At 45.9% G+C, this 23,283-nt stretch overlaps 1 protein-coding gene across 1 annotated transcript in view; it reads left to right on the forward strand.

The window, feature by feature from the left end:
* LOC128937662 (CUB and sushi domain-containing protein 2-like) overlaps positions 1 to 23,283 on the forward strand; it is a 142,206-nt gene that overhangs the window by 13,600 nt on the left and 105,323 nt on the right. Inside the window, exons 4-8 of the mRNA XM_054277457.1 lie at positions 1,571 to 1,658; positions 2,872 to 2,996; positions 6,179 to 6,300; positions 11,209 to 11,312; positions 18,499 to 18,611. Coding sequence (XP_054133432.1) covers positions 1,571 to 1,658; positions 2,872 to 2,996; positions 6,179 to 6,300; positions 11,209 to 11,312; positions 18,499 to 18,611 — 552 coding nt within the window. The remainder of the gene's footprint in view (positions 1 to 1,570; positions 1,659 to 2,871; positions 2,997 to 6,178; positions 6,301 to 11,208; positions 11,313 to 18,498; positions 18,612 to 23,283) is intronic.

The raw sequence follows: 23,283 nt of genomic DNA on the forward strand, positions 1-23,283 counted from the left end.
AATTTCACATGCTGAGTAAACAGTTCTCCAAATCACATTCCAAAGCAGCAAAACATGGAGAAGCTGAAGCTTCCCAGCTTCTCAGGAGAAAAGATCCTAACGAAAGGATTTTTCATAAAATATGTTTGTGGCAGGTTATGGACATGGAAAATGGGAAAATAATACCTCACATGTTGTTTTCCATGAATCCATGGCTCTGTGCCCTCCCACACAGACAGGTGAGCACCAAAGCATCCTGTGGGGACAATCCCAGCCCCATCTCTGCTCCAGCACGGTGGGAAGGGAGGAAAAATGGGCCTTAAAAAGGAAATTCCTATAAAGAACATAAAGGGCATCAGAAGAGTGTTAGTGCTGAGGAGAAGCTGGAATATTTTTGGGATCAGCAAAATTGGGAAGCATCCTCCTTGTAGGAACAGCTGTAGCTGGGGATGATGCACCAGGGGTTAATTCCAAATATTGGATGGTCCTGGCTTTGTGTGTGTCCAGTGTGGGTGGATTCTCCCCATGGATTCTCCCATTCCCCCTGCAGGGCTCCAGCTGCTGAGCCATGAGAAAGGGGCTGGTGTCACCTCAGTGTCACCCTCCTCCTTTGGGGCACCATGCTTGGAATAAAATTGGGATTTTCTTCCCTGTAATCCAGTGCTGGGCAGAGGTGGAACGGAAATTGGGGTTCTTTCAGTGGTTCAGCATGTGGAATGTGGAATTTTGGGGCTGTGCTTCCCCAGGAGCGTCATCCTGTGCGATGAGCCATCAGGGAATGGAGTTTTTTTGGCTGAGAAACATGCTGTAGGTTTGGATGAGAAGAAAACCAAATCCCATCGAGCTCCTGTGGCAAAATCCCCCTTTTGTCCTTTATTGCTGTGCTGGAATTCAGCCTGGAAATCAGGATTGTGCCAGGGCTGAGGGACCCCCAGGTTCCCCTACCCTGAACCCTCCTTTGTGCCGTGAGAGGGCTGGAAATGGGGAGGGTGGAGCTGGGAGCTTTCTGCAGTGCTGGCCACCACCCCATGGATTTCATGTTTGTTGGCATCCAGGTTGCTCCATAAATTTTTCTCCATGTTCCAACTAAATGACTTGGCTTTCAAACCCTCGACTTGCATCCCCCTCTCCTTTCTCCCTCTCGTTCTGTGCTTGGTTTTTCCCTCCTGGGATCACTCCCTGCCTTTCCATGGAGTTGTTTTCTTTCCCTGGCACACTGGGCTGGGTTTTTGAGGGCTCTGAGGTCACCTTGGAGGGTGGCAGGTGGGGCTTTAATCATAACAAACAGGCTCTGTGATTGGTGTCATTTAGCAGAATGGAAAAAAATACCCAAAAATCAACTTATCCAGAGGTATTTCTGTAGTGGAATGGAGGGGAAACTGTGTCCCTAGCTGGCATTTCCTAGAAAACACTCAGGTGTGTAAACTGAGCAGGATATTTGTTTCCAAAGCTGTTGTTTTTGTGGAATAAAACATTGAGGTTTCTGAGCTTCCAGTTGCCATTTTTCTCGCCACATCCACCAAGCCAGCTGCTGAAAGAATTGTTCCTTTTGCTATTCTGTGTCTGTATGTGCTGTTTTTTTGCTTTGTAGTAACTCAGGTTGGTGTGTCCCAGGGACATAATTTGTGTCCAGACCCTGGGATTCCCGAGAGAGGTAAAAGGATAGGCAACGATTTTAGGTAAGAATATTTTCTGTGTGTTCTGTGCATGAGCTCCTGGGTGTGCTCCTGGTGTGGGGGGGCTCTGTTTGCTTTGTCCCCCTCCCAAAATCCTGCCCAGTTTTGGGGAACACGTGTGTAAAACCCTTCCTGTGTGTGCTGTTCCACAAAGATCTCTTGGAGTGTTTTTATCCTTTCCCAATCCAGGTTTTGTGCTGTCATCCCTCCCCTGGAAAAACTGAAACGGCCAAAAGAAAGAAATCACTTTTCAAATTAGCTCAAACCCCAGCATGGCCCTGCCCTTAGAGAATTTGAGGTGGCTGAGGTTCCTTGTCACTGAGCCTGTGTGGTGCCAGCTAATTGGGGCTTAGGAAGTTTAAACCAGAGCTGTTGTTCCTTTCCAGTTCCCAGTTTTGCTTTGCAGGGATGCCCCAGCTGTTGGTGGCCATGGGGAATCAATATTTCATCTGATTCTGCTGCCCAGGGCTGTTTTGCTCATGAAAAGTGTCTCTCAATCAAATCCCAGACTGTCAAATCCTCCTCAAGTCCAAGCAGAGGAAAGGGAATCCCAACAGTCCCTAAATTCCATGGGATGAATTCCCAGCTGCTGATGGTGTTACTCCAGTGAACAAAGTTCAGAATCCAAACCACCGAACAAAGAGCAGAACTCTCAGCAGTTGATAAAGATTTTTATTTCATTTTATGAGAATTCTGAATGTGTCCTCTCTCAGAGCTGTGGGTGAAATTCCCACTGAAATGTCACTAAAATTTGGGATTCCAGGAGCTGTTTTGCTCATGGAAAGTGCCTCTCAATCAAATCCCAGTCTGTCAAATTCTCCTCAAACCCAGCAAAGGAGAGAGGGCAGAAGAAAGGGAATCCCATAAAGTCCCTAAATTCCACGGGATGAATTCCCAGCTGCTGATTGTGTTACCCCAGTGAACAAAGCTCAGAATCCAAACCACAGAACAAAGAGCAGAACTCTCAGCAGTTGATAAAGAATTTTATTTCACTTTATGAGAATGTCCGCTGAGCACGTCCTCTCCCAGGATGAAATTCCCACTGAAATGTCACTAAAATTTGGGATTTGGGCATCAGCATCTGGGGCAGACACAGCAGAAGGGAGGCAGAGCTGGTCCCTCCTCCCTTCCTGCTGGCTGCAGGGCCAGGGGATGGCCCTGGCCCCAAATCCTGGGGTGCAGGAGCAGGCTGATGTCCCCTGTGTCCCCTCTCCAGGCTGGGCTCCAGCATCCAGTTCTCCTGCAACGAGGGCTACGACCTGCAGGGCTCCAAGAGCATCACCTGCAAGAGAGTCAGCGACATCATTGTGGCCTGGAGCGACCACCGGCCTGTCTGCAGAGGTGAGGGCTCTGCCTGGCTGGATTTGGGGATTTTTGGGAATTCCCAGCTCCTTCCTGTCCCTTTTCCATCACCCATCCTGCCCTTGGGTCGAATCTCAGAATGGTTTGGGTTGGAGGGACATTGAGGACCATCCTGCTCCTTCCACTGTTCCTCCAAGCTGGCCTTGGACACTCCCAGGGATCCAGGGGGAGTCTGGCTGAATTTTGGGATTTTTAGGTATTCTAGTTCCTTCCTGTCCCTTTTCCATCATCCATCCTGCCCTCGGGTCGAATCTCAGAATGGTTTGGGTTGGAGGGATATTGAGGACCATCCTGCTCATTCCACTTGTCTTGGACACTCCCAGGGATTCAGGGGGAGTCTGAGGGAGCTCATCTTGGCTGGATTTTGGGATTTGTAGGAATTCCCAGCTCCTTCCTGTCCCTTTTCCATACCCATCCTCCCCTCAGGTCGAATAATCCCAGAATGGTTTGGGTTGGACAATCCTGCTCCTTCCACTGTCCCTCCATGCTGGCCTTGGACATTCCCAGGAATTTAGAGGGAATCTGAGGGGCTCAGTTTGGCTGGATATGGGGATTTTTGGGAATTCCCAGCTCCTTCCTGTCCATTTCTCACCCATCCTGCCCTCAGGTCATTCCTTGGCCAGGTCAGAGTCCCAGAGGGGTTTGGGTTGGGAGGAACCTTAAGGAAAATGTTGTTCCATGGGTAGGGAGACCTTCCCCATCCCAGGCTGGCCTTGGACACTTCCAAGGATGGGGCATCCAAATTTCTCTGGGAAATCTTCCTTAGGGCCTTCTCACCCTCACTTTAAAGGTTTTTTCAGCCCCTGTTTCTGCACCTCCTTTTCCCCTCACAGACTCCTCCATGAATATCCCTAAATCCCTTCCTTTCTCTCTCTCCAGAACATTCTTTTAATTCAGGAATGTCAAACCTGAGCAGGATCACCCCTCTCCTCATCCCAGGTGTTTTCTCCCCTCTCCTCCTTCTCCTGTAAGAGGAAAGACAGGAATAAAACCTGGAAAAGCAGAGCTGGAGGGAGATTTTTAACTGGAAATGTGGAATTTTGGGGCTGTGCTTCCCCGGGAGCCTCATCCTGTGCCATGAGCCATCAGGGAATGGAATTTTTTTCTCATTTTTCCCATTTTGCCCTTGGCCATTTTGTTTTCATTCCCTCTCCGAAATGTCACATTGTGATATTTGTAATGCTAATAAAGAACAACTTGTAATATTTTTAATTGAATCCCTTTAAAGCTCTTAAAATCATAAATAGGGTTTTTTTTCCCCCGGTTCTTTTTTTCTTTAATTTCATCTGCAGATTTTTTCAAGGCTTTGGAATCCCATGTAATTCTTGAAACAAGCCTGGAATAAATTGAATCAGTGTAAGAGGATATTTGGCATAAATATGTGACACTGTAAAGGAAATTTATGGTGTCCTCCCACAAGAGATAAGAAAGGATTTGCCAGCATTATTCTGTTTCTGTGAATCAACTTAATTTTTTTAGCTGCTGACTTTCATATTTTGGGGGTTTTTTTTCTATTTAAAAAGTTTCAATTTTATTTCAGCTTTCTGCCAATTTTTCTCCCAGTTTGTGCCATTTTTTAAAATTGTGTTTCTCTCAAATTCTCCAGTCAGTCACAGATTTTAACCCCTTGGGCTTCAATAATTTTTTAATCTCCAGTGAGAAAACTTTGGGGGAAAGTTCTCTTCCCACAGCTTGGCCAGGAGATGATTTTCTGTATTTTACAAAGAAAAAAAACCTTTGCAGACTCCAAAAATGCAAATACATCTCCAAAATTAAATAATACATTTAAATAAATAAATAAACTTCAACAATAAATTAATTTTGAGGCTCTATCACAGCAGAGGCTATTTCCAGAACCAGGATGTTTTTCCCCACCTTTTTTTTGTGGAATATTTCAGCTAAATATTACATCAAAGGCATTCCACAGGCAAAATTTTCCCTGCTTAAGCACTTTTTCCAGTTTTTCCTTTACCTGAGGTGTTTTGAAGATGCAGAGCTGAGTTGCCACCTTAGTTCTGAGCCCACAGAAGGAAACCAGCTGATAAATACTTAATAATGACCTAATAAATCCTGGCTGTGCAGTGTTTTGGGGGTTTGATGTGCAGGAAGAAAGGGAATGGGGTTTTTTGGGAACATCAGGAAGGAGTTGTGTCATTCCTGGCCTGGATGGGGAAGGGTTTTTGTGAGGGGAAAAAAGGAAATAAATCAATGTGAGCATAGAGAGTTGGGTGTTGGTCTGAGGGGAAGTGGGAACAAGGATTGATGGAATTGGGGTTTGGTGGGATCAGGGTTTGTTGGGATCATGGGTTGATGGGATTGGGGTTTGTTGGGATCATATTTGGGTATGATCAGGAGTTGTTGGGATCAGGTTTGGGTGAGATCAGGGTTTGCTGGGATCAGGGGTTTTTGGGATCAGGGTTTGTTCAGATCAGGAATTATTTGGATCAGGTTTGGGTTGGTTCAGGAGTTGCTGGCATCAGGGTTTTATGGGTTTGGGGTTGTTGGGATCATGGATTGTTGGGGAATTAGGTTTGATGGGATCAGAGGTTGATGGGATCGGAGGTTGTTGGGATTAGATTTGGGTGAGACAGGGTTGTTGGGATCTGGGTTTGATGGGATCAGGGTTTGATGGCATCAGGCATTGATGGGATCAGGTTTGGGTGAGATCAGGGATTGATGGGATCAGGATTTTATGGGATCAGAGGTTGTTGGGATCACGGATTGTTGGGATCAGGTTTGGGTGAAATCAGGGTTTGTTGGGATCAGAGGTTGATGGGATTAGAGATTGTTGGCATCAGGCATTGATGGGATCAGAGGTTTTATAGGATCAGGGTTTGATGGGATCAGGGACTATTAGGATTGGGGCTTGGTGGGGTCAGTGATTGATGGGATCGGGGTTTGATGAGATCAGTGATTGATGGGGTCAAGGTTTGATGGGATCAGGGGTTTTTGGGATCAAGGGTTGATGGCCCCACTCCTCACAGAGAAACCCCTCATTTTCACCACCCGGGTGTAAAAAAGGAGCAGTGTAGGCCGTGAAAACACCAACTTCTCCATTTTTTCCCCCCTCTTCCCTTTTCCACCTCCTCCCACCTCCATCCCAAGCTCATCCCTCCTCCTGCCCCCCCAGCAGCGCTGAGTGTCCCCGTTTGTGTCCCCAGCCAGGATGTGTGACACGTACCTGCGCGGGCCCAGCGGCGTCATCACGTCCCCCAACTACCCCGTGCAGTACGACAACAACGCCTACTGCGTGTGGGTCATCACCGCCCTCAACCCCGCCAAGGTGAGCTGGGGGGCTTGGCTGGACAGACGGACACTCAGGGGTCACCCCGTCACCCTGCACAACCCCTGAGTGAGGAAGCACTGAGGGAGCTGGGGGGCTTGGCCTGGACAGATGGACACTCGGGGGTCACCTCGTCACCCTGCACAACCCCTGAGTGAGGAAGCACTGAGGGAGCTGGGGGGCTTGGCCTGGACAGATGGACACTCGGCGGTCACCTCGTCACCCTGAACAACCCCTGAGTGAGGAAGCACTGAGGGAGCTGGGGGGCTTGGCCTGGACAGATGGACACTTGGGGGTCACCTCATCACCCTCCACAACCCCTGAGTGAGGAGCCACTGAGGGAACTGGGGGGCTTGGCCTGGACAGATGGACACTCGAGGGTCACCTCGTCACCCTGAACAACCCCTGAGTGAGGAACCACTGAGGGAACTGGGGGGCTTGGCCTGGACAGATGGACACTCGGCGGTCACCTCGTCACCCTGAACAACCCCTGAGTGAGGAAGCACTGAGGGAGCTGGGGGGCTTGGCCTGGACAGATGGACACTTGGAGGTCACCTCATCACCCTCCACAACCCCTGAGTGAGGAGCCACTGAGGGAACTGGGGGGCTTGGCCTGGACAGATGGACACTCGGGGGTCACCTCATCACCCTCCACAACCCCTGAGTGAGGAGCCACTGAGGGAGCTGGCCTGGACAGAAGGAGACTCAGGGGTGACCTCATCACCCTCCAAAGCTCCTGAAAGGTGGCTGTGCTTCTGGGCCCTCAGTTTGGGAAGGATGTTGGGACTCTTGAGCTCATCCAGAGGGGTTCAGAAACCCTCAGAGGGGTCACCTCATCACCCTCCACAGCCCTGAAAGGTTCCCTTGCTTCTGGGCCCTCAGCTTGCAAAGGACATTGGGAGCTCATCCAGAGAGGCTGGGAACACAAACCCTGTGAGGAACCACTGAGGGACAAAAGGAGGCTCAGGGGTGCCCTCATCACTCTCTGCAGCTCCTGAAAGGTGCCTGTGCTTCTGGACTCTCAGTTTGGGAGGATTTTGGGACTCTTGAGCTGATCAGAGGGGCTGGGAGCACAAACCCTGTGAGGAACCCCGGAGGGAGTTGGGGGTGTTTGTCCTGGACAAAAGGAGGCTTAGGGGTGCCCTCATCACCTTCCTGAGAGGTGCTTGTGCTTCTGGGCCCTCAGTTTGGGAGGGATGTTGGGATTCTTGAGCTGGGGAACACAAACCCTTTGAGGAACCACTGAGGGAGCTCAGCCTGGACAAAGGGACACTCAGGGGTCACCTCATCACCCTCCACAACCCCTGAAAGGTAGCTGTGCTTCCAGACAATTCCAGACACGTCCAAACAATTCCAGACACCTCCAGGCCCATCCAAACACTTCCAAAACATCCAGAGACATCCAGACACTTCCAAACAGATCCAGACACATCCAGATGCTTCCAAATACTTCCAGACACATCCAAGGACATCCAGGAACATCCAGACAAATCCAGACACCTCCAAACATACCCATGCACATCGAGATACATCCAAACAAATGCAGACAATTCCTGACACATCCAGACTCATCCAAACACATCCAGACACTTCCAAACTCATCCAGATACTTCCAGACATGTTCAGACTCACCCAGACATTTCCAAACTCATCCAGACGCTTCCAAACTCATGCAGATACTTCCAGACACATCCAAACTCATCCAGACACTTTCAAACACATCCAGACACTTTAAACACATCCAGACCCCTCCACTATCCCAGGTTGCTCCAAGCCCTTTCCACTTTGGGATCCAGAGGGAAACCTTTTCCAGCCCCTCCTCGCTCTCACATTCGGGGGTTTTTCAGCCCCCCAGGCTCAGTTTCTGTCCCCACACACTCTTCCCTGTGTTTTCCCAGCTGTCCTGAAATCCCTGCCCTTCCCTCCCTGCTGAAGGCTCGTTTAGTTCAGGGTTGTAATTAAAAGTGAGTGTAATTATTTGCAATCGAAGCCCCTTTGATATCTGGTGTGGGGAGGTGCCCAGCTCATCGGGGCAGGGAGGCTGTGCCAGGAATGCTGATTTTTCCCAATTTTTTCCCCTTTATCCAGCAGGATTTCAGCCCCCAAGGGCAGAGGAGTGAGGTTTGGGTCTATCTCATGCTATTTATGCAGCATTGTGAATTTATTGACATTTTTGCACTGGTTTAAATTTAAATATGAGCCCTGGCTCTCCTTGTAATGGGGTGAGACTGGAAAAAGCTGTGAGGGCACCAAACAATTCCCATTGCCAGGGGAAAATGGACAGGGATTGATCATTCCCAGGCCAGGGCTGTCATACCTGTACATAAATGAGATTGGAATTGGTCAAATCCATCCATTTTCAGATTTCCCAACAAGGAACTGCAGGTTCTGCTCTGTCATCCACAGAAATACGGAAATTTGTCAGCTGTGAGAGGAGATCCCTTTGCCTTTGAAATGATAAATAGCTTTAATTAATTCAATTAATGTCAATTTTTGAAGGATTTTTTGAGGTGTTTGGGTGTTTCAGTGTCGTTTACAGGGAGGGAAAACCTAAAGCAAGGAAGAAAAGCACCAAATCCTTTGGGAAGTCCACAGCTCTCCCTGCTTTCCTAAATCTTAAAGGAGATTGGAATTGGTCAAATGCATTAATTTTAAGATTTCCCAGCTTGGATCAGAGATTCCACAGCACAAGGAACTGCAGGTTCTGCTCCATCCTGCACTGAAATTTGGAAATTTTTGAGCTGTGAGAGGAGATCCCATTGCCTTTGCCTTTGAAATGATAAACAGCTTTAATTAATTCAATTAATGTCAGGTTTTGAGGGATTTTTCTTGGGTTTAGGTGTTTCAGTGTCGTTTACAGGGAGGGAAAACCTCTCCTGAAGCAGGGAAGAAAAAATCAGCAACCCCTGTGGGAAGGCCACAGCTCTCCCTGCTTTCCTAAATCCTAAAGGAGATTGGAATTGGTCAAATCCATTAATTTTAGGATTTCCCACCAAGGAACCGCAGGTTCTGCTCCATCATCCCCAGAAATATGGAAATTTGTCAGCTGGAAGAGGAGATCCCATTGCCTTTGAAATGATAAATAGCTTTAATTAATTCAATTAATGTCACTTTTTGAAGGGATTCTTTTGGTTTTAGGTGTTTCATGGTAGAAACTTTAATTTCCAGGTTGGGAAAAGCTCTCCTGGAGCAGGGAGGGTTGGGAGGAAAGCACCAAATCCTTTGGGAAGGTCACAGCTCTCCCTGCTTGTCCCTCATGGATGATCCCAGCATTTCCTGGCTGAGGGAAGGATTTGGGATGAATTACTTCCAATAATTCCCATAAAATACTTGGAAAGAATATTTTGTAATTTTTTTTTTTGTAATCTTTTCATGGTCTCAGTGGTTTTTTGATCAGCTCCTGCTCCATGGAGCTTTGGAAGAAGCAGGGAGCTGAATTTAGGAATTATTTGCAAGTCTTCTGCTCTATATTTGTTAAAAAAAGAGCCTGAGACCCACTGAGCCCCAAAATCCCCTCCAAATTTACAATTTTCCCCTCAAAATTGGGAATTTTGCATCCACAGGGCTGAGGCCTCCTCACTGACAAATTGGGATTTTTTTCCACTGCAGATTGGGGACATCAAAACCTCTTTTGGGAATATTCTGGGGTTTTTTTAGCTGGGCCCTGGTGCTTTGGGAATTAATTCCAACCACAGTGGGGAAAAGAAATCTCTGGGGAGCTGAGAAATGCATATGATAATTGGGGAATTTGCATAAAAGCTATTTCTGGCCTTTTTTTTGACACAATGGATGTTGCTGGTTGAGGTTTCTCCTGGGGTTATTCCCAAAAAAAGCCACGTCCAAGCTGATGGAGGGAGAAGGGGATGATTTATCCCAAAAGGAGAGGGAAATTCTGGACCCTGAGGGCAGGGAAATGAGGAATGAGCTTGGAAAGCTTCAGGTTAGAGCCGCTGGAGTGAATTATTGTGGATTTTTCTCCTCAAAATGTGACTGAACTTCCAATCACTTCGGAATCAGGAGTTTCATCTCATTTTCCCATTTTCCTGGCTTTGCTGTCACTTTAGCGGTTCCAGGTTTGGGGGTTCTGTGGCTCTCTGGCTCTTTAACAAATCAGTAAATAATTTAATTAAATTATTGCATTTCCAACTTTCAGAGCAAAAAAACCCAGGAAAATAGGTAAATAAATACAATATTTAAAAAATAAAAAAACAGGAAATGGGGAAATAAATACAATATTCAACACAAAAACAAACCAGGAAATGGGTAAATAAATACAATATTAAAAAAAACAAACCAGGAAAATGGATAAATAAATACAATATTAAAAAAAAACCCAGGAAAATGGGTAAATAAATAAAGTGGGTAAATAAACACAATATTTAAAAAAACAAACCAGGAAAATGGGTAAATAAATAAAATGGGTAAATAAACACAATATTAAAAAAAACCAAAAATACGCAAAAAAACACAATAACAAAAAAACCAGGAAAATGGATAAATAAATACAATGTTCAAAAAAAGAAAAAGGAAAATAGGTAAATAAATACAAGCTTGTAAAGCTTCAGGTTAGAACTGCATGAGCTGCTGTTCTGTTACTTCAGCAGATCCAGGTTTGGGGTGTTGGTGGCTCCCTGGCTCTTTAACAAAAATCATCAATAAATATAAATCATCAATAAATATAAATCATTAAATAATTAAATTAAATTAATTACATTTCCAGATTTCAGAGAAAAAAAAAACCAAAAAAACCCCAAAAAACCCAAAAAAACCTAACAAAAAACCAAGAAAAACCACCCAACTTTTTGGGATGTTTTGGAGATTTCGATGCTCTTGGGAGCTGCTGCGGGATCCACGAGCAGGGCTTGGTGTTAATTGATGAATTAATTGTGTTAATTGTGTCTTTGGCAGGTGATCAAACTCACCTTCGAGGAGTTCGAGCTGGAGAGAGGCTACGACACCCTGACAGTGGGGGATGGAGGCCAGGTCGGAGACCAGAAATCCGTGCTCTATGTGTGAGTACCAATTCCTCAATTCCCTCTTGTGGGATTGCACCTGGCCAGGTGGGGCTGAGGGTTTAGGATGCAGGGATCCAGTGGGTTTTGGGGCTGGTTGTCACTTTGGGGACAGAAAATTGGATTTCCTTAAATTGTTCCCTCTGTGCTTTGTGTGTGAGTGGCAGAATGCACCTGCCCAGGTGAGGCTGGAGGGCTTGATATGCCAGGATCCAGTGGGTTTAGGGCTTTTTTTCAGTGGTTTTCTGTCACTTTGGGGACAGAGAATTGTCCCCTCTGTGCACTAGGTGTCAGTACCAATTCTCTCCTGCAGGAATGCACCTGGCCAGGTGGGGCTGAGGGTTTAGGATGCAGGGATCCAGTGGGTTTGGGGCTGGTTGTCACTTTTGGGACAGAAAATTGGATTTCCTTAAATTGTCCTATCCGTGCTTTATGTGTGAGTACCATCCTGCAGGATTGCACCTGGCCAGGTGGGGCTGAGGGCTTGGGATGCCAGAATCCAGTGGGTCTAGGGATATTTTTTTTGGTGGTTTTCTGTCACTTTGGGGACAGAAAATTGTCCCCTCTGAGCTTTATGTGTGAATTCCAATTCCCCAGTTTTCTCCTGCAGGAATGCACCTGGCCAGGTGGGGCTGAGGGTTTAGGATGCAGGGATCCAGTGGGTTTGGGGCTGGTTGTCACTTTTGGGACAGAAAATTGGATTTCCTTAAATTGTCCCATCTGTGCTTTATGTGAGAGTACCAGAATGCACCTGGCCAGGTGGGGCTGAGGGTTTAGGATGCAGGGATCCAGTGGGTTTTGGGGCTGGTTGTCACTTTGGGGACAGAAATTTGGATTTCCTTAAATTGTCCCATCTGTGCTTTATGTGTGAGTCCCAAAATGCACCTGGCCTGGGGCTGCAGGGATCCAGTGGTTTTGGGGCTTTTTTTTTAGTGGTTTTCTGTCACTTTGGGGACAGAAAATTGTCCCCTCTGAGCTTTATGTGTGAGTTCCAATTCCCCCCTGCAGGAATGCACCTGTACCTGCATGGCTTGGCATGCAGGGATCTGGTGGGTTTGGGGCTGGTTGTCACTTTGGGGACAGAAAATTGGATTTCCTTAAATTGTTCCCTCTGTGCTTTATGTGTGAGTAGCAGAATGCACCTGCCCAGGTGAGGCTGGAGGGCTTGATATGCCAGGATCCAGTGGGTTTAGGGCTTTTTTTCAGTGGTTTTCTGTCACTTTGGGGACAGAGAATTGTCCCCTCTGTGCACTAGGTGTCAGTACCAATTCTCTCCTGCAGGAATGCACCTGGCCAGGTGGGGCTGAGGGTTTAGGATGCAGGGATCCAGTGGGTTTGGGGCTGGTTGTCACTTTTGGGACAGAAAGTTGGATTTCCTTAAATTGTCCTATCTGTGCTTTATGTGTGAGTACCATCCTGCAGGATTGCACCTGGCCAGGTGGGGCTGAGGGCTTGGGATGCCAGAATCCAGTGGGTTTAGGGATATTTTTTTTGGTGGTTTTCTGTCACTTTGGGGACAGAAAATTGTCCCCTCTGAGCTTTATGTGTGAATTCCAATTCCCCAGTTTTCTCCTGCAGGAATGCACCTGGCCAGGTGGGGCTGAGGGTTTAGGATGCAGGGATCCAGTGGGTTTTGGGGCTGGTTGTCACTTTTGGGACAGAAAATTGGATTTCCTTAAATTGTCCCATCTGTGCTTTATGTGTGAGTACCAAAATGCACCTGGCCAGGTGGGGCTGCAGGGATCCAGTGGTTTTGGGGCTTTTTTTTTTAGTGGTTTTCTGTCACTTTGGGGACAGAAAATTGTCCCCTCTGAGCTTTATGTGTGAGTTCCAATTCCCCCCTGCAGGAATGCACCTGTACCTGCATGGCTTGGCATGCAGGGATCTGGTGGGTTTGGGGCTGGTTGTCACTTTGGGGACAGAAAATTGGATTTCCTTAAATTGTTCCCTCTGTGCTGTATGCGTGAGTAGCAGAATGCACCTGCCCAGGTGAGGCTGGAGGGCTTGATATGCCAGGATCCAGTGGGTTTAGGGCTTTTTTTAAGTGTTTTTTTGTCACTTTGGGGGCAGAAAATTGTCCCATCTGTGCTAAATGTGTGAGTTCCAATACCCCAATTTTCTCCTGAGGGAATGTACCTGGCCAGGTGCAGCTGAGGGCTTGGCACACAGGGATCCAGTGGTTTTAGGGCTTTTTTAAGTGGTTTTTTGTCACTTTGGGGACAGAAAATTTTCTTTTCTGTGCTTCACGTGTGAATACCAATTCCCCAATTTTCTCCTGTGGGAATGCACCTGGCCAGGTGAGGTTGTGGGCTTGGGATGCAGGGATCCAGTTTTAGGGCTTTAAGGTTTACTTTTAGGGTTTTAGAGTTTTTTTAAGTGGTTTTCTGTTACTTTGGGGACAGAAAATTGTCCCCTCTGTGCTTTATATGTGACTACCAATTCCCCAATTCTGTCCTGCAGGAATGCACCTGGCCAGGTGGTGCTGATGCAAATTTGGAATATGTGAGACTGAGCAAAGTGCAGTGCCTGGAATCTTTTCCCAGGAAGTTTTCAGTAAATTCCTGCTGCTAATCCTTCCTGGGATATATTTTTATTTTTAATAATCTGGGAGGATGAATTGAAAAGTAATGAAATGGGAGAGCGTTGTGAGGACCACAGTGCTAATTAATGTGCTTGAAAATCCATGGATCACTTTTCCCAGAGTTTTCTGCCCACTCTTAGCTGGATTATTCAGGAATAATACCTGGATACAAAGTGAGGTTTCTTTGGAAGAATCAAAATGCAGCAACTCCTGTCAAAGGCAATAATTCCAATTTTTTTCCTTGGTTGTTGAGGAGCTCAGCCCTGCTGCCTTCCCAATCAAGGAATGCACTTGAGGGGAGATGCAGAGCAGCAAATTCCACCCCAAACTGAGCTGGGAAGGATTTTTTCCAGGCTCATTCCCAAATGAAAATGGGAGCAGAACAGATTTTTAGGCTGTAGGAATTTAATTTTCTGAATTAACAAGGACTCAAATCAATCCCCCACCCCAGCTTGTTCAAAGTGGGGTGGCAAAAGATGCAGAAAGCTTTGAAGCTCCTTTTCCTGGTGTTTTTTTTCCTCTTGGAGTGTTCCTCATTCCTGCCTGGCTGCTGCTTCAATAAATAAACTGAGAATCAACAATAACACTCCTGAACATCTCTGGGATGCAAAACAGGCACTAAAACAAGATCACTTCTTCATTTAACAGCACCCTGAGATCAATAAAATCCTGCTGCAGGTCAGGGAAATCAGAGCAGAGGGGGGGGCAGAGCTTGGCTGGGATTGTGATTGCAGGAAAAACAAAACAAAAACCACTCTAGGTTCAGAGCCTGGGCATGGTGTCCCTGTCCCTGGGGCCTGTGAGGGACAGGGACAGGGCCTGGATGGGCAGGACAGGTCTGTGATGCCCAGGGAGGCCCCATTTCCCTGAGATCCCTGTCCTGGAGAGGAGCTGGAACCTGGCAGGGAGCGGAGTTGATGTCACCTGCACTGAGGGGTGACACAGAATCCTGGGATGGTTTGGGGTAGAAGGACCTTAAAGCTCATCCAGCCATGACAGGGACACCTTCCACTGTCCCAGGCTGCTCCAAGCCTGTCCAGCCTGGCCTTGGGCCCTGCCAGGGATCCAGGGGCAGCCACAGCTTCTCTGGGCACCCTATGCCAGGGCCTGCCCACCCTCACAGCCAGGAATTCCTCCCCAAAATTGTCGCAGACATTTTTTCACAGAAATCCTTTCTTTCAGATTTCTGCATTTTCTGGGAAGCTGAGGGCCCCAGAAGAAGAATGTAAACAATTGTTATCAGCTGCTGTGGAATGTAACAGGGACACCTTGATTGGCTCATGTTTGTATGTTTATAATTGAGGGCCAATCACAAGAGCAAGCCAGGGGACCGAGTCCCTGGGCACAACTTTGTTTTGGATTCTTTCTTTCTATTCTTAGCTTAGCAGCATCTGCAAACTTCTCTCTTTATTCTATTTAGTATAGTCATAATGTATTTTATATCATATATCAATAAATCCAGCCTTCTGATCAAGAAACAAAATTCATCGTCTCTCTCACCAGCAGCGACCCACTCAGGCGCTGTAACACCAAAATCCCACCCAATTCTCCAATTTTCCACTTTGAATCCATTCCCCCTTGTCCTGGCACTGCAGTTCTGGTACTGAGTCCCTCTCCAGCTCTCCTGGCAGGAGCTGTGAGGGCTCCACTCAACATTCCCTAATCCAGGCTAAACATTCCCAATTCTCCCAGCTTGGATCGCATCCCTCCTCTGGCAGGAGCAATTTCTTCCCCAAATCCTACCCAATTCTCCCCTTTTCCAGTTAGAATTTGTCCTGGCCCTGCAGTTCCTGGTGCTGAGTCCCTCTCCAGTTCTCCTGCAGCTCCCAGGATGCTGAGGAGGCTCCACTCAACTTTCCCTTCTCCAGGCTGAACATTCCCAGCCTGGATCCTGTCCCTTTGTGAGCCTCACATCCCTCCTCTGGCAGGAGCAATTTCTCCCCCAAATCCCACCCAATTCTCCCCTTTTCCACTTTGAATCCCTTCCCCCTTGTCCTGGCACTGCAGTTCCTGAAGCTGCTGTGAGGGCTCCACTGATCTTTCCTTCTCCAGGCTGAGCATTCCCAACTCTCCCAACCTGGATCACATCCCTCCTCTGGCAGGAGCAATTTCTCCCCCAAATCTCACCCAATTCTCCCCTTTTCCCAGTTTGAGTTCATTCCCCCTTGTCCTGCACTGCAGTTCCTGAAGCTGCTGTGAGGGCTCCACTCAACCTTTCCTTCTCCAGGCTGAACATTCCCAACTCCCCCAGCCTGGCTTCTGTCCCTTTATCAGCTTCACATCCCTCCTCTGTCAGGAGCAATTTTTTCCCAAAATCCCACCCAATTCTCCCCTTTTCCCAGTTTGAGTTCATTCCCCCTTGTCCTGCACTGCAGTTCCTGGTGCTGACAGGAGCTGTGAGGGCTCCGCTCAACCTTTCCTTCTCCAGGCTGAACATTCCCAGCCTGGCTCCTGTCCCTTTATCAGCCTCACATCCCTCTGCTCCACCAATTCCCTGTCCCCTTCTGCTGAGTTTACTTTTATCCAGGAGCCTTTCAAGTGCTGCTATTGTAGCTGGGGCCAGACCCAACCCAGAGCTGAACACATCGATTGGGATTTATTTAAACCCTGCAGAAAAGATAAAAAAAAAAAAAAACCCTCTCACCCCTCTCCACTTGCTGTTAATTTCTGAATTTCTCGCAGATAATACCTGAGCAGAAACAGGATAATCACAACATTAAACACAGGCAACACAAGAGCCCTGCTCCTGGAATAATCATCCCACCCACGCAAACGCTGCTCCTGGGAAGGGAGGCAGGAGCTGAGCTCCATCTGCCTGTGCCAAAGATGCTCCTGTGGGTGTGGGGGATAAAGCTCTGTAGCTGTGCTGAGGTGATTAATCCCAGAGGCTGAATGAGCCTCGTTAATAGGGGGAGATACCAATGATATTTCCCTCAATCTCAGCCCTCCTGGGAGGATGCTGAGGGGAAGGCAGAGCCCTGATCCTGCTGGGATTAGTGGCACTTCTCAGGGGCCATGGGGTGTTCTGCACGTTTGGATTCTCAGGGGTGTTCAGCACGTTTGGATTCTCAAAGGCTCACAGGGTTTTCAGCCCATTTGGGGCTCCTGCTGGTGATGAGGTCTCTGCTGTTGAGATGACCCCAAGGTGTTGGAAAGTCTCTTTTTCCCCACCCTGAGACCCAAGAAGAAGTCAGGATTCCTTGGTTCTCCTTCTCAAGGCTGTTTATTTTTCCTTATCTGTCTGGCAGGTCAGGTTGTGGCGCAGTCCCTGCCCTTGGATTGGTGTCAGCTTTTTATACTAAGAACTATGTGTACTTTATTTACAATTACTTTCCAATACCTATCACCTATGTTAGACAGTGAGCTTCTACCTTAAACCAATCTAAAAGTGCCGATATCACAGTAGAAGATTGAGGCCAAGAAGAAGAAGGAGAAGGACAGATCACACCCAGATTCCTCCATCTTGCCTCTTGAACCCCCATTCTAAAAACTTTAAAATTCTACATATTCACCCTGTGATAAATTCACTATCATTCTACTCAAACTCTTGTGGCTTTTAAATCTTCACAAAGTTGGTAATTGTTTCCATGGGCTAAAATCAAAGGCTCAGGTGTTTGTGACTCCGTGCCAAGGTCTCTGTGCCCCCTGCCAGTGTCTGGAACGACCCAGGGCAGCCAGAGGAGTGTTCTGGATTCCGACACTCTGGGTGCTTTTTTTCCTTTCCTAGAAACTTCTCTCAGTGCAGCAATGGAGCAGGGAACGGATGGAAAGTCATTTTCTGTGCCCCTGCAAACTGCTGCGAGGGCAGTTCAGGGGATTCAGTCACTCAGGGCTCACTTTGGCTCCTGGGAATTTGATTTGTTTGCTGATGTTTGCCTCAGCGAGCAGGGAAACGATTCCTTTGGCTGCTGGGTGATCTGATCCAACAACAGCAGGGAATTGTAATTATTGCACTGAGGGTGGTGGGGCAAGACTGAACATGGAAGGATTTTCACCAGGCTCCAAAATCTCCCAGGTTTTTGGGGTGATTCTTAATTAGTTTGGCATTTCCTTCTCCTGCAGAGTCCTTTATTTGAGGGTGGTGAATCTGAGGCCACTTTGAGGCTGTTTTTATTCTATTATTATGTATTCTATTATATTTTTATAATCATACAATATTTATATATTATTTATAATTATATAATATTTTACATTATATTATGTATTTTTATTATATCTTTATTATATTATCATATTATCAATTATGTAATATGTTGTTATTTATATTAATTATTAATTAATTAATCATTATAATTATATTTTATATTATGTTATATTATGTTGTATTATGTAATATTATGTTATGCTATACTTTATTTCAATTAATATATAATTTAATAATATTATAGTTTAATATATTATATTATTATGTCTTTATATTATCATATTGTTACTATTAATTTTATAATGCTAACAATATTTTATTACTATAATATATAATTTAATAACAGTATAATTTACCAATATATAATTAATATAAACATATAATATTTTAAATAATTATTATTTTAACTAATTTTTGTATATGATATAATTTTAATTTATTTTTCTTACTTATTTTTGCAGCCTGACAGGCACCACAGTCCCTGACCTCATTGTCAGCACCCAGCACCAGATGTGGCTCCTGTTCCAGACCGACAGTGTCAGCAACCTGCTGGGCTTCAAAGCCACCTACGAAGGTAACCCAGGCTCCTCCCTCCCAATTCCCCTTTTCCCAAAATATCAGGGACCAGCTGAGTGCAGGGACTGGGGAGAAAAGGGAGCTCCTCTAAATAAATCAAAAATCAGTGCAGGGACTGGGGAGAAAAGGGAGCTCCTCTAAATAAATCAAAAATCAGTGCAGGGACTGGGGAGAAAAGGGAGCTCCTCTAAATAAATCAAAAATCAGTGCAGGGACTGGGGAGAAAAGGGAGCTCCTCTAAATAAATCAAAAATCAGTGCAGGGACTGGGGAGAAAAGGGAGCTCCTCTAAATAAATCAAAAATCAGTGCAGGGACTGGGGAGAAAAGGGAGCTCCTCTAAATAAATCAAAAATCAGTGCAGGGACTGGGGAGAAAAGGGAGCTCCTCTAAATAAATCAAAAATCAGTGCAGATATTGGGGAGAAAAGGGAGCTCCTCTAAATAAATCAAAAATCAGTGCAGATATTGGGGAGAAAAGGGAGCTCCTCTAAATAAATCAAAATGGGTGCAGGGACTGGGGAGAAAAGGGAGCTCCTCTAAATAAATCAAAGCTCTGCAGGTTTGTTTCTTTTTATTTTTTTCCTTAAGAGTTTCCTTTCCCATCCAACCTGAGTGAGGGCTGTCCCATTGCCATTTCAGGTGTTTTATTGGGAAAAAAGATGGGAATTTCAGCAACAGGTTGTGCCTGTGGGAAGGGATGGAATGGGGAATCTCTGGTTCCAGCAGGTCTCTGGTATCAGCTGCTTTAAACTGGGCTGTTTCAGGTGAAATCAAGGTTAATAAAAGTTAATATTGGGATTTTTTAAAAAAATCTTCCCAGAATGCAGCAAAATGTGAGTGCTCAAGTCTGGCCTAAGCTTGTGTTTGCTGCTGTCATGGGTGTTGGCGTGTTCTGACCCCATGGTGGGGTGGAACAGGATGGGCTTTAAGGCCTCTTCCAACCCAAACCAGTCTGGGATTCCCTGAAGGAGATAAAAAAGGATCTAAAGAGGAAACTCAGCAAGGAGGGGGTGAATTAAAAGGAAAAATCCCTTCCTGCCCCTCCCTGCCACCCAAAAACAGCAGAGCAGGTGCAGCACTGGGCCTGGCTTTGCTAGGACCAGCATCGCATTAAACCCTGTCCTGAGCTTTAGGCCAGGCTTAAACACCAGGAACCTTGGCAAAAAGAGCTCAAAGCCCTTCTGTGGCTCCTGCTTTGTGACAAACTCAAGCCATTAAATTTCATTTAATTTAAATTAAATTTAATTTAATGGGAGAGCAGAGCAACAGGGATGGAAACCCCTTGGCCTCCTCAGAGACCCCAACACCAACAAAACAGTGAGGCAGGAGATGCAGAACCTAAAATAAGATAAATCCAGGGCTGGATTCCCACCTGGATAATTGGCAAAAGAGCTGCAGGAAGCAGCAGCTCATCCCAGCAAAGTTTGAAAAAAAGAAAAATAAAATCCTTATTCCTTCTGCTGAAGAACTGGAGTTTATTCCAAGCAAGAGCATAAAGGTAAATCAATTGTATCAATTCCTGTGGTAAGATGAAAAAGTTTGATGAAAAGCACAAAGGGCAGGGGAGGAAATCTCCACCTCCAGCCCTGCAGAGCTCCTAAGCCTCTTTAGCACCGTGGGGCTGAATTCCAGCTCTCCACAGCCAAAGCCTTGCTCAGCACTCCCCTGACAATAAACAGCTTTTAATCATCCCCTGCCTGCAGCAGGGGGCTCAGACCTGACTCAGCTCCTTCCCAATTCCAGCAGAAATCCAAATTAAATTAGTGTGGGAGCGCCCATAAATCTGGTTTTAATTTGAACTTCTGGCTTTCTATTAAAACAATGAGACAGTGAATTACAATTTGGCTTTGTTCTGGTTTTTGGTGGAGTTTTTTGTGATGTTTCTGTTCTTACCACAGCAATTTATAAAATTCATTTACATTTATGCTGTTGCTTGGCATAAACTCAGGTTCATCAGTAGAAGAAATAAAGGTTGAATGGGCTGGGAATTCTGCAGGAATATCCTGATGGATGTTGAAGGCACCAGCTCCAGGGCAAGGAGTTTTCCCAACAAATCACCCAATTTCATTCATTCTTGGAGGCAAAAACTAAAAGGCAACAGAAACACCCTCCTCTAAATTCCTACCTGACAGCATAAGCTTTAATTAATTAAACCAAGGTCATTTAAGTACAAAATCCTGTGTGTAAGGTAAAATCCTTTAGGCTGGAATGAGATAAAAATGGGATAATTTTCATTCATTCTTGGAGGCAGAAACTAAAATGCAACAAAAACACCCTGGTCTTGATTCCTCCATATTCTTACCTGACACCATTAGCTTTAATTAATTAATTAAGCCAAGGTCATTTAAGTACAAAATCCTGAGTGTGAGGTAAAATCCTTTGGGCTGGAATGAGATAAAAATGGGATCATTTTCATTCATTCTTGGAGGCAGAAACTAAAATGCAACAGAAACACCCTCCTCCCTAAATTCCTACCTGACACCATAAGCATTAATTAATTAAGCAAGTTCATTTAAGTACAAAACCTGTGTGTGAGGTAAAATATTTTCCTGGGTGTTTCCTGGCTGGGGATGAGATTTGTGGGGTTTCCACAGTCTCAAAAATCCTTCACCCTGTGGCTACCCCTTCCAGAAAACTGAGTTTGACTTGCTGGCAGCTCCAAAAATCCTCATTTTCCCTCAGAAAACCCCTCATTTTCCCTCAGAAAAAATCTTCATTTTCCCTCAGAACAATCTTCATTTTCCCTCAGAAAAAAAATCCTCATTTCCCCTCAGAAAAATCCTCATTTTCCTTCAGAAAAAAATCCTCATTTTCCCCTCAGAAAAATCCTTATTTTCCCCTCAGAAAAATCCTCATTTTCCCCAGAAAAATCCTCATTTTCCTTCAGAAATGATGCAGGCAAGAACAGGAATTCCCAGGGAGGAGCATCCTGGATTTGGGGAGGTGTGAGGGAGTTTTTTTTCTCATTCCTCACCCAATTTCCCACCCACCACCCTCAGCCAAACATCACAAAGAGCTCTGCAAAATTCCTGCTGCTACATTTTTCCCTCAGAAAATGCAGTTTTGACAAAAAATTTCCCCTTGTATGAATAATATTTGATGGAGAAAGCTGTGAAAGATTCATGTCAACTTGTTTCCTTTCAATAATGTCAAAACACTTGGTTTGGATGTTCTTGTTTAGTTTTGACTTTTATTATTCTAATGTGGAAGTGATTTTACTTTAAACATTCATCAGGAGGAATGTTTCAATCTTATTGAAGTAACATGTTTTGATATTTTTGAATCACTCCTTTTTTTTTTTAAATGGAACTTCTGCCCTGCTCAATATTTTATGGATTTTACTCCCTCACACAAAGAAATGCAGGAACCAGGGGATTTTTCTCAGGTCAAAAAATGGAATTGCCGAATAAATTCAATTTCCTGACCTCTGTGAGGTGATGAAACCTTCCAGCTGTGTTTGCCTGCTGCTGACAAGGAGAGGGTGGGAATTGGGAGCTCTAATTCCTCATTTTCCTCCCATTTTTAACCCACTTATTTGAGTTGGGGTCGTGCAGAGTGACAGGAAAGGGTGAGGAGGGAGGAGACCCTGCAGTGATGTCTTGATTCTCTCTCATCCAAGGGTCAAAATGCTGATTTTACCTCACTTGGCTGCATTTTTTCTGAGCTCCTGATGCCCTCAGCACATCCTGATTTTACTGATGCTGCACATTCCCAGTTCCCTTTGGAATTCCAGCTCTGGAAATTCTGCTTTTCCCCAAGCTGGAGCTGCTTGGTGCAGAATTCCTGTGATTCCCATCCCTGCAGGGCCACCAGCCCAAGCTGAGGGAAACATTTGGGGTTGGCTCTGGGGTTTTGGCATCTCTGACCCTTCTGGGAAGCTTCCGTGGCCTTCAGGAGGATGGGGCTGCCATGGCTCAGGCAGGAATTTTTTGTGTCCATTTGTGGAGTTTTGAGGCTGCCACGATGGGAATTTTTTGTGTCCATGTGTGGAATTTTGGGGCTGCCAGGATGGGGTCAGGCATAAATTTTTTGTGTTGGTGTGTGGAGTTTTGGGACTGCCAAAATTAGGAATTTTTTGTGTCCATGTATAGAAGTTTTGGGGCTGCCAGGATGGGAAGTTTTACGTCCATTCGGGGCTGCCATCATGGGAACTTTTTATGTCCATTTTTGGAGCTTTGGTGCTGCCATAATGGGAATTTTTTGTGTCCGTGTGTAGAAGTTTTGGGGCTGCCAAGATGGGAATTTTTAATATCCATTTGTGCGGGCATTTCAGGGCTGCCACAATGGGAATTTTTTATGTCGATGTGTAGAAGTTTTGGGGCTGCCAAGATGGCAATTTTTAATATCCATTTGTGCAGGCATTTCGGGGCTGCCAGGATGGGAATTTTTTGTGTTCATGTGTGGAATTTTGGGACTGCCAGGATGGGGTCAGGCAGGAACTTTTTGTGTCCGTTTGTGGAGGAGTTTCAGGGCTGCCAGGATGGGAATTTTTTGTGTCCATGTGTGGAATTTTGGGGCTGCCAAAATGGGAATTTTTATTTCCACTTGTGGAGTTTTAGGGCTGCCATCCCTGGCACTTGCTCACTGCATTTCCAGGTTCCAGGGTGTGGAAGGGAAGGGATGACAGCCAAGGGTGTTCTGAGTGGCAGCAGGGAGCATCCCCAGCCCCC

This window comes from Melozone crissalis, unplaced genomic scaffold (genome assembly GCF_028551555.1).
Source record: "Melozone crissalis strain CALT ecotype California unplaced genomic scaffold, PUWL_Pcris_2 ptg000020l_1, whole genome shotgun sequence".
In the NCBI taxonomy this organism is placed as follows: Eukaryota; Metazoa; Chordata; class Aves; order Passeriformes; family Passerellidae; genus Melozone; species Melozone crissalis.